The 19,114-nt window shown below is 40.6% G+C and overlaps 1 protein-coding gene and 1 long non-coding RNA gene across 2 annotated transcripts in view; one reads left to right on the top strand and one right to left on the bottom strand.

The window, feature by feature from the left end:
• Positions 1–14,996, top strand: part of LOC306656451 — a 561,410-nt gene extending 546,414 nt beyond the window's left edge. Inside the window, exon 2 of the long non-coding RNA XR_013762516.1 lies at positions 13,175–14,996. This is a non-coding gene — a long non-coding RNA (uncharacterized lncRNA). The remainder of the gene's footprint in view (positions 1–13,174) is intronic.
• Positions 1–19,114, bottom strand: part of PITPNC1 (phosphatidylinositol transfer protein cytoplasmic 1) — a 291,062-nt gene that overhangs the window by 117,511 nt on the left and 154,437 nt on the right. Inside the window, exons 2-4 of the mRNA XM_079131631.1 lie at positions 15,762–15,910; positions 2,395–2,483; positions 1,457–1,464 (exon numbers count right to left, since the gene is read on the bottom strand). Coding sequence (XP_078987757.1) covers positions 1,457–1,464; positions 2,395–2,483; positions 15,762–15,910 — 246 coding nt within the window. The remainder of the gene's footprint in view (positions 1–1,456; positions 1,465–2,394; positions 2,484–15,761; positions 15,911–19,114) is intronic.

Below are 19,114 nucleotides of genomic sequence, written 5' to 3'. Positions count from 1 at the left end.
AGCCTTCCCTGCCTTAGATTTGGGGCTGGCCTACTTGCCTGAGGACCAAAGCTGGCCCAATGCCTGGGTGAGTTTACACGCTGACCATGCCAAGTGGTTTACACGCTGTCAATGGCTGCTTCTGCTGTGATAGGAACTGTGTGGCCCACAAAGCAGAAATTATTTACAACATGACTCTCGACAAAACATATTTTCCAACCCTTAGGTCAGGTCACTGAAGCCTCTGTTAATTGCTCTAGAAAAGAAGGATTTTCCCAATTTAAAAAAAAAAAAAACAGGAAGAGAGAACAGTGGTCCCCTAATTTCTAAAATTAAAAATTTGTATTTTACTAAAAAATTGCTACTTTTTTTGAAGTTAGGGACATTGGGCAAAATATGCTATATATATTACTATCATTTCATAAAAGAGAAGATTTTAATACTTAAGCATAAGGGGATATAATTACCAATAGTACTTTGGATGAAATAAATTTAAATGTGTGAAAAACTTTGATAGCATTTGTATATTTGTTTTTTAACTCCGCAGAGGATAGGAGAGAATGTAGCAATGGTCGGCATGAGCTCAACTCACTAAGGGCTACTTGCTGAGGACGTCCAGACGGTAAGTGGCAGAGCCAGAGGACACCCAGGCCTAGTTGACTCCAAGGCACCTGTCAGTCCTCTATACCTGTGCATCTATCATTCATTCACGCATTCACTCTGTCAGTCCATAATGATTTATTGAACACCTACTATGTGCCAGGCACTATGCTCACACCAAAGGCATGATGAATCACTTCCCTCCATTTCTTTTACCTTCTCTCTTTCCTTGGGTTGTTTTGATTGAAATTTAAAAAAAAACAAAAAACAAAAAAACAAAAAACTTTTATCACAATTCAGTTAACCATTTTCTTGTTATGCTAGCTTGATTGTGCAGCACTAGAGAAAATGAACAAATGAAAATACCACAACACAATAATATGGGGTCTTTCTCTTTCTCTTTTAGTGTAAGTAATGACTCGAGAGCCTTAGGGCAGGAAGATATTTATCAAGCCACAGAGACTGTCCACTTCAGATCTTTGAGGATAATTGTTCGCATATGTATCTTTCCAGTTTCAAAGTTCTCCAACATAAAAACTACACCTTCCAACAATTCCGCAAATCCCTTTAATATCACGTTGCTAGAAATTGTTCTTCTATGATAGTGAATGTATCACCAATAAAGCAGTCATTTGAAAATTATAAGCAAAGTTAATTATATAAAGTGACCATCCAGGTACTTCAAATTAACACTTACATTCTTGAACAAATGAGACCATTCAAATTGTTGCATTACATATAACTATGTAATAGTTTAAATATTTCTGATTTTGAATTATTCCTTTTTTAAAAAACTCACATTGATAAGACAAATATAAGGAATGTTCCAATTACTCCACTGATCATAGGATATTTTAAAAAATTTAATGATACTTACTGTGTATTCTGATTCGAGATGTTCATTTGGAGAAAAGGGAAAAAAAAAAAAAGAGATAAGGATGATTTAGACCATACTTATATGTAATATACACCCACAGAATTAATAAATATTGAGTTATAATTATAATTGTTAAAAAATAAGCTATAATTATTAAAAATGTAGTAAAGAAACCTTTCAAAAATTAGATTTTCATAAATACTAATGTCTCCATATTTGCTCTGAAATTCTTTTAATAGCTCTGTGGCTGGGCAGATAAGGACAAGAAAACGAGATTCAATTAGCCTATAGGTTTGTGGCTAATTAAAAACCCAAGAGTTGGCATTCTACGAGCAGAATTAAAGACTAATAATTCCAGTAAAGCATTTCATTAACCACAAAGCAAATCTTTTAAGTGGAAAAGTAGCTTTTATAACCAATACAAAGAGCTTGTTATGAGCATGTGCAAGCAGGATCCTGGATTTTAGTGTGTTCAAGTGCAGGAACCAAACCTAAATTTTGGGACCACAGTTTCTGATATAGTATTCAGTGCAGAAAGTTTATGAGCATTGCTTTAGAGGGAAGGTGATCTTAAAGATTTTCATATTTTCCAATAACAAAGGAAGGCATTTGGAGCGAGAGACTCAACAGAAATCTTGACACAAATTATAATCAATTGGGGTGGGGCTGTAATTCAAACAAGCCAAAATAAACCACTTCACAGATGAATCATAGGGAGAAATAAAGATAATAAAACCTCTAGAGATGTCACTAAGTTTTACCTCCCTGTTCCATAGTTGTTCATTACAGTCACTCCTGGGAGGAAGATGAAATGGCTTAGATGGACCCCATCCTCTGCCAGTCCTGTATGGATTATCATTTCTAACTCAGTGAAATTCCACTACTGCTGTGTCCTGGCATTTGTTATGTGTGGCACACTGGTTGTGCTAAGGCCTTACCTGTAATTGTGTAGGGATAGTAGTTCCAGGCCTTCTCTGTCACATAAAATATTTTGGGGACAACAGCTCTAGCCCAACTTGGCAGTTTGCTGAGAAAAGAAAAAAAAAATAGATAAAAATTAGACATGTTACCACATCTTTCTGGATAAACTGCTAGAGAAATACAGGGATCCTGAAGTATCTCTTCTCTTTATGTCCATCACTTCCCCATCCCTGCAGTCTTTCCCACAGTTGAGCATTTTCAGTGCACATTCATATCCTCTCAAAATGCATAAAGGCAGGAGGCTATAGCCTCATTTGGGGGAGGAAGGCTCTGAGGGCTGTAAGCCTGGCCTCTTTAATTGGAGAATTTAGAGTCTGGGAGGTGCCATGTTTGGAGAAACCAGTCAACCGGCCTTGGTCTCTTAGGGATAGTGTGGATGAGGTGGTATAAGGGGGTGTTTAAGCCCAAGGTGGGGGAAACAGGCAAATCTTAGCGATCAGCTTCAACCTAGCAACCTGTATGTGTGGCCTTTCAAAAATGGATGATAGTAGTAGAGAGAAGAAACTTGGAGACATGAAGAGAAACAAAACGTGGTCCCTTGATGGCTACAGTGGGTTGAATGGTGTCCCTCAAAATGTCAAGTAAACTCATACTGTGACCATGATCTCATACGAAAGTGGGGTCTTTGCAGAGGCAATTAAGGATCTCAAGATGAAATAATTTTGCATTTGGATTGAGCTCTAACTCCCATGAGAAGCATCCTACAGGAAAGGAAGAGGGAAATTTGAGACTCAGTCACCAGAGGGGAAGGCCATGTGAAGACGGCAGCAGAAAGTAGAGAGGTGCAGCTATGGCCCAAGGAACGTCGAGGACTGCTGCAGACACCAGAAGCCAGCGGAAGGCATGGGACAGATGCCCTGCAGAGTCCCTGAAGGATCCGACACTTCTATCACCTTGATTTCGGACTTCTGGCCCCCAGAACCCTGAGAGGATAAATTTATATTGTTGTAAGCCACTCGGTTTGTGGCAATTTGTTGTGTCAGCACTAGGAAATTTATCCAGCAACAGAGCCATTCCTCTGGAGTAAGGGCCTGGACTGTCATTTGCAAAAACACATTCTCAAAAGGCACAGGTCCTAAGGTCTTTTGTAAACCCAACACTAATTAACTTCTGTTGTGTTTTCCCTCAGAGGCAAGCCCTACAGCATAGCACAGGCCCGAAGAATTCCTCGAATATCCCTTATAATATTTCAGGAATACGTAAGGCAATCAAGTCTTTAAAGTACATCTACATGATTCTACCCCCCTCCCCCCACAGCAATATAACCAGGATTTTTCTGTCTTCCCAGAGGCCACTGTTCTGCTTCTTTCCTGTTCTGGTGCCTACAGCTATGTCTGGGATGCTAACATCTCTCAGTGGATCAAACCTAGGGAGATGACGTAGACACTCAGCCCCTGAGGCCTGCATGTTGGCAGTAAAGAACATCAAGAAGCAGTTCTGAATTCCAAGCTGATAAAACCGAGAAAGGGAAGACATCAAACCAGTAGACCCCAAATCCCAAACCCCTCTCAGATGTGAAACCTAAATGACAACCAGGGACTGTCAAATACTGTGTACCTTGTGTGTCTTCTCAAATTGTTTCTCTTATTTCTGACAGTAGCCAGACCTGGCTTTTGAAAAGACAAATATGCATTTTCAATGGTTGGCCGGACCTATCTCAAAGCTCTGGGCTGTTTATCAAGGGTTGAAACAGATGGGTGAGTGTCAGTCGACGGCCCTGGCTCTCGGGTGGGCTGCAAGAGATAGCTGAAGCTGCTTTAAAATTCACCTGATACTTCTTGCTGCTGTAATGCAGAATTTCTCACTCCTATAAAATCATCTCCACAGTAACTGCTCATTTACCTCACACTCACGCTTCTCAAAGGATTGGCTGCTCCCTGGCAGGGGTTTTTATAGCTTTTGCTGATGACTGATTCCATCAGTGACTTTGGAGGGCAACTGAGGTTGACATCGAGTGGGAAAATCCCACAGGCTTGCTTGCAGGAAATGGTCTTGAACAAAACTTCCCCTGGGGTCCTTCCTGTTTGTACCCACACCCCGGGGCAATGCGCCAATGAATAATGTAGGAAGACATGGATTTGAGTCTTGGGTGCATATGCTCTTACGCTTTTAATGGAGTGAAACGGGGTTGGAAATTCTTCTCAAAGTAAGCAAGGCATTGTTTAGCTTAGACAAAGTACATACATCTCTTTCAAGCCCAAATCCCGCCTCCCAAAATCCTCTTGTGTGGAGAGGTTCCATCTCTGCTGCACACTTCCTCAAATGCACTAGGCTCCTCCTATGCAGCACTCTGGAGCCCAGGTACCCTCTACCTCCACAATTCATTCCCTCTAGCATTTAAAAAGCCTCCAAGCAGAACCATATTCCTAAGTAAAAATCATTTTCTGGAAGGAAGATGAAACCATTGACAGTTTTCCATTTGTAAACAGTTATGACTCCGGAATCTAGAAACTTCATTTTAGCTGTGCAACCACAACTCATGCAGGATAGGCAGCACTACTGTCAACCACCTTTTCCAATGAGATGCCCTAAAAAAACAAGCATCTAGCCAAGATGGCTGCTACAATTTTGTATATTTGGTATAAGACACTTACTGGGTCAAGTGCAGCAGGTTGGGCCTACTTCTTTGCAACAAGTTCTGTGATGTGCTTGCTATAGTCTGGATGTTAAATGGCCCCCAGAGGAGCTATTTGTTAAAGGCTTGGTCCCCAGAGTGGTGCTATTGGGATGTGGTGGAACCTTTAGAATGTGGGGTCCTTAGATCATCAGGGACATGCATTTTAAAAGGGACTGGGGGACCCCAGCCCTTTCCTCTTCCTCTTTTGCTTCCTGGCCATGAGGTGAGCAGTTCAGTCTGCCATGTGCTCCCCTTTCCCCCATTGTTATGTGAAACCTCCAACAAAGGCCTAAAAGCAATCGGTCTGCCCAATCATGAACTGGGACTTTTAAAACAGTGTGAGCCAAAATAAACCTGATCTCTTTATAAGTACATTTTCTCAGGTATTTTGTTATGCTGACAGAAAGCTGACTAACACAATGCTATTTCAGTATTTCTAAACCCACTAACAGACCTCCTTTCAGTTTCCCTTTCCCCAGAACACATCATTATTTGAATCATTTATGTCTGAGAAAGTAAAACTTATTTTTCCCTGTAGCAGTGATTTATCGGGACCTGCAAAGGAAAATGGAATTAAATTAGTCCCCACTGTTGCTGTCACTTTCACGATGTACATTGTCACACAGCCTACAATTCTAAGAAAAAGCCTGTCATTCAAACTCACTACAAGGTGTCAAACAAAAGCTTCTGTTCTAGAAAGACAGTGAGTTTGAATCAAGTCCTTAGTCCATGCTCAGGCCAGGATCAAATTTCCCAATAGAACATCTCTCCAACACTCAGGATTTAGAGACATTTAAATTCTAAAGCTTTTCTAAAATCTGAAAACATGCTACTGTGACAAGATAGTCAACTGCTTCATATTCCCCAAAAGATGTCTTTGTCAATGCCTCTCAGACAGACTTCAAAATGTTGGTTTTCTTACTTTCTTTAGTATGAAAGAAACATAATCCAGCCAGGTGGCCAACTCATCCTGGCTTACCTGTGACTTTCCTGGTTTTAGCACTGAAATTCCCATATGCCAGAAGATCACTCAACCCCAGGCAAATCAGGACACTTAGTTACCCTAGAGGACTGGTTCTCAATAGTCGGTATTTTTGTCTCCCTCCATAACAAATGGTTATCTGGTCCCCAAATTCAACAGAAACAAGGTTAAGGAACTTGGTACATCATCTCTCAACTCATGTAGTCCCAAGATTTCCTATATCACAACTGACCAGATAAAAAGGCCTGGGCAAGGTAGGTTCTGAACTGGTCTAAAGTTCAAAGTGTTCAGCTGCTTCACAGAGCTTCTGGAAATGAAGCATAATAGTCCATTAGAAGCTTCTGTTGCTTTACCATCCAGATAGTCTCAGTTTCCTCTAGTATCTAATCTCACATTGCAGTATACACTTATTTGGGACCTGATCCAGGAGGTAGTGAACATCATTAGGCTAAATGTGGTCTAAATGGAATCTAATTTCATTTTCTCAACAGGGGTCAGAACTGTGACAGTCTTAACTGGAAATCTGGAACTTAAACATTCCCAGCAGAAAAGATGGACCGGAGATTTTCTCCTAAACTGACACCTAAATCCTGTATCTTTCTGCACTGAGATTATGCCCAAATGACAGGAGCTCATTTTAAATAGGACCCCATTACCCTTTCCCTCTGATCCAGGAGGAATATTCTGACCTATCATTTCCTCTTTGTGCTGAAATTGGTATTTGACAATGATTTGATAATAATCAATGGTCCCTATCCAGTTGTACGAACAGTGATTTCTGAGGTCTTTCTTCTTCAGTTATTCTAATTCATTCACTTACTCTTCTAAATGGTTGTTTTGGCTGGTCTTTCAATTGTACTCTTAATATAATTGTTTATATAGCAATTAGGAGATGCACAGAGTTCTGGACCAGAGCTATCACCTGCAGGAGGCGGAGTTGCTGCTACTGCACCCACAGGAACTGCCCAGAAACCTTGGACACAGACCCCACTTACTTACACTCTGGGTTGAGTTTGGGGAAAGAGGGCCTGTATCGTGCAGGTTCTTTGAAGGCTCTGCTTGAATGGCACTAGGGTAACATGGTCAGCAGGCTGGGAGCTCCCAGGAAACAGTTGCTCATGTCAACATCATCTTTCAGGGGTACAGCAGAGCCAAGGTGGAAAAACGCTCAGCTGGATGCTCTCTAAGACCCCAATTAGGCCAAAACTTTCTATCTCTATAACTTCCTGTGAGAATAGTTGAGGGAGCAGAAGGAAGAAGAGGGCCTGGTACTAGAAGAACTTCTGGAATGTTCTTAAGTATTGAGATGGTAACAGTACAGAATGGCTTAGGCAGAAAGGTATGTAAGGAGGAAACTCTTCACATGCTCTAGAACTTTTCCATAGCTCTCTCACATTCACATGTATATCCTTACATGTTAATGATATGTAATAGAAATTTTGTAAAACCTAGAATGTTCTTCTCTGTTATGTCTGTAATGAACTCTTGGTCACTCCCACCGACAAGTACAAGTCCCACCAGGGCAAGGACCTGTGTTCTGTTTACTGTAGCATTCCCAGCATCTAGAATGGTGCTCCATGAATATTTTTTGAAAGAATGAAGATGGTCTCTGTATATCAAGAAGTCGGAAAGGATCATGAAGATTCTTAGAAAACAGCATGGAAACAAGCTATTAGGCCAGAATCTATGACTAGGACACTATCTCCACCACCTGGGTAGCAGGCTCTCCCAAAGCCACATGAGCTCTAAGCATTAAGCTGACTTTGGGGACAATCTGGGAAATGGCAATGATTTGCTCAGCAGATCTGGTAGAATGTGCTGGTAGAATAGGAGGAGGAAATGGTACTGCTAGCACAGAGCCATGGCAGCAAAGCTCCACAACTATACTGTTAGGTAAAAGGACCAGCTGGTGGCTTTGCATGCCCTGCCAAAAAAGGATCCATGACTTCTAGAAGCTTCATCTTCTCCTACTAATCCACCAGAGACCGAGAGAGTGCAATGGAAGGTGAGGTCACAGAGCGGGGAGAATGCTATTCTCTCTGTGCAAATCAATTGAGCATTAGTTAGGATCACTATTAGAAGCTGGAGAGGCTCCCTGACTGGCAGCTGCCAGCACAGCCTAATAATCCAGGAGCCATGGTGGTAAGGGATATGATACTCATGAGTAAAAAACAAGTCTAAAAATAGGCTCCATCTTTTCTCCAATTCCCCCCTCTCCTTCCTCCCATGGGCTTCAGTGGGAAGGGACTAGAAAAGTGCAATGGATGGAGTGAAAAATAAAAGGTGACAAAAGAAAAGTCCACCATCAAGTGTTTCTGGGAGACAGTTTTATTTACAATTACTATTCCACATCCGATTAATGTCTTGCCTATTTTTTCTGAATGTCAATTGAAACCAAAAGTTTTAAAGACAAGATAAGAAATACCACTTATTTGGTCAACTAAACTGGATCAAAGGACCAAGGACAACCATCAAATGTACTATAGTATTAGTGTCCATGTAAATGGACGATGTGTTAGTGCTAATATACTAAACATATTAGGCAACCACCAAAGCATATGGTGAACCCAATCATGTATCAGATGCTGTGGGAAGTGCTGGAGGGCGGAGCAACTCCAGAGTCCCTGGGAAATGTGCAAGATGTATGGTGTTTTAAAGGGACATTTGATCCACTTATAAAATGGGCAAAGGATTTGAATGGACATCTCAAATGAAGACATGTACATGGCCAATAAATACACCAAGTGATGCTCAGCATTATTCATGATTAGAGAAATACAAACTAAAACAACCACCAGATACCACTTCACACCCAGTGGGATGGCTATGATCAAAGAGACACACAATAGCCAGCTTCAACTACTATGTGGGAAGAATGGATCCTTCATGCATTGCTAGCAGAAATATAAATTGTCCAGCGCCTTTGGAAAACAGTCTGGAAGTTCCTTTCCCTTCTCATTGGTATTCAAGGCTAGGTCTGGAAACCCATAGGATGCTTATATTTAAGAGTTTGAAACAAGGAATAGGAAGAACAAGGGGGCAATTGGGGTCCATCCACAGAACCCTGGTAGTGATGGCTGGAGGTGGCAGAGGTGGCAGAAGGAAGCAGTCTGGTTCTGCTTGGAGATGATGGTCATCATTGTGTTCTTGGCCCTTTGGAGCCAGCTGATTCCTGCCCATTTTTTTCACCTTCAGATAATTCTGTGGGTCCCTAATATTATTCTGTGAAATACCCTTTCTGCTTATATGACAGACTCCATTTCTGCCTTTCAGCTTGTCTTCCACTAATTCCCATAAGTAACTTATGCTTCAGCCAGAGAGAACCACTCACTGAAACACAGATGTTTGGGCTTTACTTGGTGATAATAATTATTGTTGAATCTAACTCCCCTTTGTGCAGTTTTCTTCTTTCCACATTAACTGGAGAGTAGGTTGTGATTATACAGCCTTTGAATATTTCCAGTGCCTCTAATAGTTACCTTGGGTACACAGCAGTTTCTGAATGTGATTTGACTTCTCACATAGACTGATGTAAGGAAGAGATTCCATTCACTTCACCAGCTCATGAATTCAGGTCCAAAGAAGATTATGTTTAATAATGTGAATTATTAAGTGAGTACTGGGAACATCTTAGCTACTGCCAACACATTCTTTAGGACCTGCTCCCCTGTGGACATTCACAAGATGGACAGGTAGACTCATGAATGTGGAAACCAAGCAGCCTTGGACCCTACCTCAATCAGGAGATAAGGAGCATGCCTAAATCATTAAGAGCTTCCCTCTAAAACCTGCATGATTTGTTGTACATTGTAAGTTTTAATAAAACTTTAGTGAATTATGATTACAGTGTTGTTTTGCCAACACGGCAGTCAAATGACTTTGCATGTAGGACAGGAGCTAGTTTGAGGAGGCACTAGATTGTGACTTCCAAGTAATAAGTTTGGTTTTGGTTTTCTTTTATGACTATGAAAATTCATCTTATTAATTCTTGGTTCTACCACATATTAATTTTTCTTTCCCTATTGCTAAACCACAATCTCCCTGGTTCTAAAATGTATGCCTATTCTCTTCCAAATGAGTCAAAAGTCTTTCTGATTATAAAATGATGGACCCAGTTTAGACTTGTGTAAAGGAAACTAAAAATACTTTTTTCTTTTGCCTCTTTGGTTACTCATTATGCTGAGAGGCAGGTAATGTCTAATAAATACTTTGAATGTAGAAAAGGAGAGTTCTGAAGGATCTTCCAGATTGTCCACTGAACCAGCCATCTACTGTGTTTAACCACCTATTTTGGTGTTTGAATCTGTGAAGGCACCCTATGAGTGTCCTAATCATGCCTGGGTGAACCCACAACAGCATAATTGACTATAAGGCACCAATCACATCCTCAGATGACTTGTGTGTTTGAAAATGTCTTCTATAAATGGAGCCTAAATCTCTCTGCTGGCATTCCCACCTGCTGGTCTTGGTTCTATTAATCTTACAGTATAATAGGTTCAATTCTCAAAGTACCATGATACATTCCACATCTGTCCTTTCCAGGTTAAGCCTCCTTGGTTTCATCAGTCAATGTTCATATGCCCTGAGTTCTTTCAACTCACCATTGTGTCTACATTCATGTTCAATGTGCCACCCAGGAACAGACAAATCTCCAGGTATGTCCTGACTAGTGTAAAATTAGGCAAGGTTATCAAACATATGGCTTTAGAAATCCTTCTGTTTGCTGGATGCAGCTGAATAATAATGTTGGTAGCTGTATGTTTATTACATACACATGTGTACATGTATATATACATACAAAAATTACTATGTATGTGTTTATACACATAAATTGCATAATATTAAATTGTCAACTAAAAGCAGTATACTTCTTTCACACATGCTATTACAAGATTATAAATCCTTCATCCGGTACCTGTACAATTGGTATTTTGGGATCCAAAGAAAAGACCATATACTTGTCCCTATTTAATCTCATCTTCATAAAAAATGGTCCACGATTTCAAACTACATCCTTTTCAACCCCTAGTATTTTTAGAATTCATTTTTGCCAATCTGGTATGTTGTAAAAGGGGATGCTACTGCAGTTCCAATTTGTGTTTTCCTACCTTCTTATTTGGATGGGCACTTTTCATATATATATTGGCCATTTATGTTTGCTCTTCTCTGAATTGCGTGTTCAATCTCTGTCCATTTTTTGACTGGGTTACTGTGTGTGTGTTAATTATTTTTTTAAAAAATTGATATATTTTTGTTTTTGTAGGGGGAGGGTTGTTTCTTTGTATTTTTAAATTTTAAATATCAGTACCTTGTCTATAGATAGTTCTTTAAATTTTGGTGTTTTTTGCTATGCAAAATGTTTTAATTTTTTTTTTTAAGTATTGGTTTTTGGGTTTTTTTTTCCTATACGGAAGTTCTTAATTTTAATGGAGTAAATGAGTCCATTTCTTTGTCTTAATTAATCAGTCCTACCTTGTTTTTCAAAAAATGTAAATATTAACCTATGCTTTTTTTCTATCTTTTTGGTTCACATTTAGGTCTCTAATCAATCTATAATTTATTTTTCTCTGTACGTTGTGATACTGAAAATATAACTGTTTTTCTATTAATTTCTATTAAATACCAGATACTAATAAAGGCTTGGATCTACTTGGGGGCTGTTTTGTTTAACTCTGCTGTAGTACCCGCTGCCTCCATTACTATAACTTTATCAAAAGTCAGAATACCTGATAGAGCAAGTCCCTCCTTTCTACTTACTCAACTTTTCAAAATTGTTCTTAAAAATTTTGGAATTATTTTTTTCTACTTCTATTTATTAAAAACCCTATTGAAATTTTAATCAGATTTATATTAAATTAATAGACTGATTTGGAAATTAATGCTATTTTTATAATAAAGCAATTATAATCCATAAACATGGTATACTTCACCACATGTTTTGAAAATATTCTCTAAAATGTTTTGTATTTTTTTCTCCAAAAAGGTTTTGTTTAGCTTATAGATTACTGAGTACTTTTAAGTTTCTTTTTCTTTAGAAATGAAATGTGTAAAAATTATATTTGTGCAATTACTCTTTCTGCTATATAATAATGCTGGTGATTTTTGAATATGGATTTATCTTGCTAAATTCCTATATTGATGCTAACAGCTGTCTGGGATGTCTGAAATTTCCATTACTCAATAGTATCTGCAATTGGAAATTTATTTCTTCTACTCCTCTTTATCTTTGTATTGCTTTGTGTGTGGGAGGGTGCTAGGAAATCAAACCCAGGGTCTTACATATGCTGAGCACCCCCTGAGCCACATCCCTAGCTCTTCCGTTCTGTTTTATTGCACTGGACAGGAACTTCACATTAGAAAGAAGTCGTGATAACAAGGATCCTTATTTTGTTCCTGACTATTGTGGACAAATACACGAAAAGATTTATTAAATGTTAATTTATTAATTTATTTTTTATTTTCATTTTTGGTACCTGGGATTAAACCTTAGGGCACTCAACCACTGCCCTTTTTTCATTCCAGCCCTTTTTTATTTTTTATTTTGAGACAGGATCTTGCTAAGTTGCTTAGGGCCTTGCTAAGTTATTGAGGTTGGCCTGGAACTTGTGATCCTCATGCTTCAGACTCCCAAGTCACTTGGATTACAGGCATGCTCCACCACACCTGGCTAAATGTTAAATCAATTTCAGGGATAAATCTAAGTGGGTCATGATTTATTATTATTATTATTATTATTATTCTGACTTGCTAATGTTTTACACAGAAATTTCATGTTTATGGTCTTAGCTGAGATTCACCTACAGATCTCCTTTTTGTCCTATTATTTTTTGGTTTTGTTATCAAGGTTCATATGGTAGGTATTATCAATTATTTTCCCAGGAGTCACCCTCCATTCCCTCTCCCTCTTCTTCACTTTCCTTCCTGAAGTCTGTATTATTATAAAATAATAAACAAAATACTAACATGAAATCATTTAACCAACTGATCCTCTGTGTTAAAAGGAATTTATTTGGCCTTGGCATCAACTGGAAACAGCACTGCAAGAATTCAGAGGATCCTGCTCCCTTTCTCAAAATGTACATTTTCTATTTAGCATACTTTTTTCTTTCTATTTTATGATGATGGAGATTGAACCCAGGGGCACATGCCTATAAGCCTAATGTTCTAACACTGGGCTACATCCACAGCTGGTTTCTCTTTTTCACTCCCCCACATTCTAAGGATTGACTGTGCTTTCTTTCAGAAGTTATTTATTGCTTCACTAGTCCCTCAGAGTTACCTTTACGTTCTGAAAGTGTATACTTGCCTTAACAAAACCAGAATAAACATTTCTCTGCCATTCCTAAACATTATTAGCACCTTAGAGGGTTTTTGTTACTATAATTACTACCTTTTATCTTCTGTTATTACTGTCTATTGCTTAGATTCTACAAGTACACCCCCAATTTGTCATTTTTAGTATTTTAAAGACATTCTCTACTCATTCAGATTTGCTCAGATGTTTACCAATTTATTTGCTTATTCTTACTTCTAGATAACCCTTTGTGTCCCAGATTCAGTTTCCTCTTATTTAAGTACATCCTTTAGTAGTTCTTTCAATGTGGATCTCTAGGTAGTAACCCCTCTCAGTTCTTGACTGTCAGAAGCCATTTTTATGCTCAATCCTCAGTTCTAACTCCCCATTTGTGTGGTCCTGAGGTCACACTTCCTGCCCCCTTATGAGATGACACCCCTGGCCCCAAGACATCATGAACTACACTGGATTCTGATGTCCCATGGCTTTCTCATCACTCACTGGTATGCCTCCCACTGTGGTTCAAGTCTCCCCCATTCTCTATTACCTGAGGATTTCCCCTTCTTTGTTTTGAGCTCAGCTTTATATTGTTAAATTTCATCCTGTGTTTGTCATAGGAAGTGGGGGAGGGTCTACATTAATCTGTTTAGTTACCATTACTGGAAGTCCCGCATATTCTATTTATAACAAATTTCCCTCTTACTGATGTTTATGACTCTCCTTTAAAATAAATACCATATATTTTGATAGAGAAAACAGACAATGACAGAGACAGCTGGATACTTCTTATTCTGTTTCAGCAAAAGTTACAAAGTTTCTAAAATTTTTCTTGATTTTGGTGCACAGAGAACATTCCCCAGGCAATAACTTAAGAGAATGTAATCGCCTGCCAAGAAATGGAATTTTCCATAGTTTCTATTTTCCTGTATCTCCCTCACTTCTTCTTGCTCTACAGAGGTGATCCCGAAGGGGAAAACTGTTCAATATTTGCTTCACACCCTCCACACTGAGAATGCCAAAGCTCATATTAAGAAATATGTCTCTGTAAGAAAGTGTTCTTCGGACCAGACCCAGAGCTCAGAGACTCCTTGTAAATCAACAGCTGGCTGGAGGCTGAACTGGTTCCAAATCCTGGGAATTCACAGCTTCTAATAAATGAATGGGATTGATCTCATTTGCATTTCATTATGACTCAGGAATTCCCTGCTACTGCATCCCTGGGCAGATTAAAAGGCACTGGTTATATCAGCCCAAGAACTTCCTGGCCTGGAACTTCCACTCACCCTGGTGACAGGACCCAGATTCTCCCATCAAGGCAGAATGGCCGATGTAAGTCTGCCAGAGAGTAAAGCCAATGATGGAATGGTGAAATCCAAATATGGCTCCTCTGAGAATCGTATGTACACATACAAGGCACCAAGAATGAATGAATGAATATTCGCAGGGTCAGTGAATAAAGTGGGGGTACTGCTCAGCCAGTTAGTTGGAAATGCTTCTGAATAATCACAAATAGGTCAACTGGAGAGGCCATGGTGGGCATAAAGCCAGTCATGGAAAAGTTAATAACAGACTGGTTTACTGGGGCTGACAGGTAACTTCAATACAACGTATTTCACATGCCCTAGAAAAGAAGTGAAGGATGTCTGGATGCGGGTATTGGGGGGGGGGAGAACTCAAGAGAGGCCCTAATAATCAATCGTGCCACCAGTGATAAGAAAACAGTAAGAGTAAAGAATACATTTTGCAAAACGAATGATATTTTTGCATTAGAAAATGCTTGTTTCTGATTCTTGAAGTTTTACCCTCCCAAATGCAGAGTGACAGCTTCCATTTGGGGAGGTTGGGTTCTCATGAGAAGTGGAAGAAGCCACCTTTGCCATTACTATCCCTCTGGTCACAGGTGCCTGTTCGTTTTGTCATTTCTCTTTGTGACACCTGATTAGCTCCTTGATAGTAAATAGAAATCTTCCTAAATCAAGACCACCGCCACCCTCAGCTCTTCCCTAAAATTTATAGGCATCTCTTTTCCTACAGTTGATCAAAAACAATGATACAAGACTAAGTTGTTTGATTCTTTTTGTTTTGTTTTGTTTTTGCGGTGCTGGGGATCAAACCCAGGGCCTTCACTCTACCAACTGAGCTATCTCCCCAGCCCAGTTATTTGATTCTTAAGATCAGATTTCATCTTGTGTCATCCAAAGGGAGGGAAAGGGAAGATGTAAGTTCTAATGAAAATGCAGCTGAGGTCCATTTCACAGAATGCAAAGGGGGTGGAGTCTTTTTTGGAAACAATGAGATTGCTGGCTGCAATGAGAGTGGCTGGCTCTCTAAGTGACCTTTCTCTCCCAGACATCCACACCCTTTACCTCAATGGTGCTGTGGGCTCAGGTGCAAGGGGCTCCTGTGTGTATCACCCACTGCCATGACTTACCTGTTGAGATACACTCGTTTCTCAGTGAACTGCCCGTTGCCATGGTGAGGGTCCTCGAAGGGCTCATTCTGGACGACCTCCACCCCTTCTCCTCGGTCGCTCTGTTCATGGCTGTGCTTGCTGATCATGTACAGCTGTCCAATTTTGTACTACAAAGCACACAGACACAGAGACAAAGAGGTCAGCCCCCCAGTTTGCCTCTGACGAATCCCCCTCCCGCCATGGCGCCGGAGCAACTAATGACATCAGCACCTTCTGCTGAGAAAAGAAAGCAGCCACTTGTGCCTAATGTGACTTTTCTCTGGGAGTTAGGAAGAGAACCAGTTGTGAGCAGAATGCAGAAACGGCCTGTTCCTGCGAATGTTCCACATCACCTTGGCAAATGGTCCCTGGGGTGGCTGGCAGTCTTTAAGGTTCAGCGATGACCCACCCTTCCACGGCAGCAGGGAAAGGGAGTGCTGGAGTCTCACTTTCCATTCTGGCCCTAAGGGTTACATGGAGCTAATGTCTTTTTTGGCTTGGTCAAACGTTTCCTAGGGTATGTTGTTTCTGTCCCTGCTTTCTGCCTAATTAGCAGGATTGCTGGATGCGGACAATTATGTGTCACCTGCCTCTACTAACCCTGGAGGTGCTCACTTCTACTGGAGGTCCTAGAATAGCAGATCTCACAGGCAGCTGGACATCACCCAGAAACTTTTTTTCCCAGTTCAGAATTAAACCCAGGGAAGCTTAACCACTGAACCACATCCCAGCTCCTTTTTTATTTTTAGACAGGTTCTCTCTAAGTTGCTTTGGGCCTCACTAAATTACTAAAGCTGGCTTCAAATCTGTGATTCTCCTGCCTCAGCCTCCAGAGTTGCTGGGATTACAAATGTGTGCCACCATGTCTGGCTTCCTGGAAGTTTTCTTTTTAGGTACTGCGTATTTAACCTAGGGGTGCTTAACCACTGAGCTACATCCCCAGCCCTTTTCACTTTGAGACAGGGTCTCACTAACTTGCTGAGGCTGGCTTTCAACTTGTGATCCTCCTGCCTCAGCCTCCCCAGCCTCTGGGATCCTGGAAGTTTTTAAAAGCTCCAAATATCCAGGCCAACCATGGTTGAAACCAAGCTCCAGAAGAGGACATCACACCAAGAACCATACTCAGTATCTTTAACTCCTTTTCACTCAACTACACTGTGGGTGTGGCCTCTCAGTTCCAGTCCCAGAAGTCACATGTCCTACCCTAAAAATGACAAAATGGAGCAACATACAATAGGAACATTTTCTGTTCTTCAGGATGTTTCACTCTCCTTTCTGCTTATCTGAAAATGCTGGGCAGCCAGCATTTCTTTCCCCAGTGCACTTTCAAAGTGACAAAATTAATTTGATGGGGAGAAGAGACTGGAAGCAGGAAAACAATGTTCGCATGAGAAACTAGTCTGCTCAGGGTCCAAGGCAGAATGATGTGACCCTGCTCAGTCCCTCCTGCAGATCACATGTGAGCCAACACAGACAGAAGTCATTGCCACCAGGACTCTGGGACTGGGGAGAGGGGCCTGAGTCTGCAGCAAGTTAATGACAATCCTAGTTTGTTCTTGAAAAGGCTCTGGCCAGTTGGGATGCAGGTCCCTGGTCTATGTGCGTAAGAGAGAGAGAAATGGCGATTATCAAGAATACGAGCAACAACAGGTGTTGGCGAGGATGTGGGGAGAAAGGTACACTCATACACTGCTGGTGGGGCTGCAAATTAGTGCAGCCACTATGGAAAGCAGTGTGGAGATTCCTTAGAAAACTTGGAATGGACCCTCCATTTGACCCAGCTATCCCACTCCTTGGCCTATACCCAAAGGACTTAAAATCTGCATACTACAGAAATACAGCCACATCAATGTTCATAGCTGCTCAATTCACAATAGCCAGACTGTGGAACCAACCTAGATGCCCTTCAATTGATGAGTGGATAAAGAAACTGTGGTATATATATACTATGGAATATTACTCAGCCATAAAGAATGATAAAATTATGACATTTGCAGGCAAATGGATGAAATTGGAGAATATCATGCTAAGTGAGATAAGCCAATCTCAAAAAGCCAAAGGACGAATGATATCGCTAATAAGTGGAGGTTGACACATAATGGGGGGGAGGGAAGGGTTAGAGCTAGGGTTAGGGAGGGGGGCAAGTATGGAGGAAGGAACTACTGTATAGAGGGTAAAGAGGGGTGGGAGGGGTGGGGGGAAGGGAAAAAAATAACAGAATGAATCAAACAACATTGCTCTATGTAAATTTATGATTACACAAATGGTATGCCTTTACGCCATGTACAAACAGAGAAACAACATGTATCCCATTTGTTTACAATAAAAAAAAAAAGAAAAAAAAAAAAAAAGAGAGAGAGAAATGAACAAGACAGCAGTGCACATGGGTGGAAGGTCCCTCTCATGCTGAGGCAGGTGCAGGGAGGGGAGTGCGAAGAAGCTCCAAGCTGAGGGACCAGGCCCAGTAACCATGACAACAGCAGTGGGCTGGCGCTGGCTGGGTCTTTTCTAAGGATTATGCTTCTCATCTGGGCCACACCTCTCTTCAGAAAGGCCTGTATTTAAAAAAGCTTTCAGTGTGAGTGCATTTGAGCAGTTGCAGGGAGAAGAGAGCGCTGAGGATAAGAGCAGGAAGAGGAAGAAGAAACTGGAAGAGCAAATCCATTTTAAAGATGAATTAGGATCAGGATCAGAAGCTTGGCCTGGCTTCCCAGAGGCCCAGTTCTGTTTTTACTTTTACTTCCAAAGACTATCGTGCTCAGGGCTGGGGTGGTGGCTCAGTGGTAGAGTGCCTGCTTAGGTGGGTGAGGCACTGAGTTCAATTCCCAGCACCACATATAAATAAATAAAACTAAAGATCCCAAAATAAAAATAATAATAAGAAAAGACTATAATGCTCTTTCAAAGTGGGGCAATAAGAACAAGTGGGGCATTAAGAACAAGTTCACAGATTGGAGATTAGGAAGCTATACCTTGAGATCAATGTTCCACCTTACCCTGACAGGGACAGAATCCTGGTACAGGGTACAAGGTGTTCAGCTGCTCAGGGGTGTAGCTTTCACTCGTAGGTGCTTTGGACTTGATGTTGAAAAAAATGTTATGTTTGTTCGATGGAAAATTATTCAGCCATAAAAAAGAATGATGTACTGATATTGAAATTGCTTAGTGGGCATTGTGAGTTGAAGCAGGTCACCCAAAGTTCACATGGTTAAAAATCTTAACCTCAAAAAAAAAGTCTTAACCTCAGAATATGACCTTATTTGGAGATAGGGTCTATACAGAGGTAATCCAGTTAAAGTGTTATAAGGACAGACCCTAATCCAATGTGACTG

Source organism: Sciurus vulgaris, assembly GCF_902686455.1.
Source record: "Sciurus vulgaris genome assembly, chromosome: 3".
Classification (NCBI taxonomy): domain Eukaryota; kingdom Metazoa; phylum Chordata; class Mammalia; order Rodentia; family Sciuridae; genus Sciurus; species Sciurus vulgaris.
Note: the sequence above shows the minus strand (reverse complement) of the source record. Positions and strands in the feature narration are given on the sequence as shown.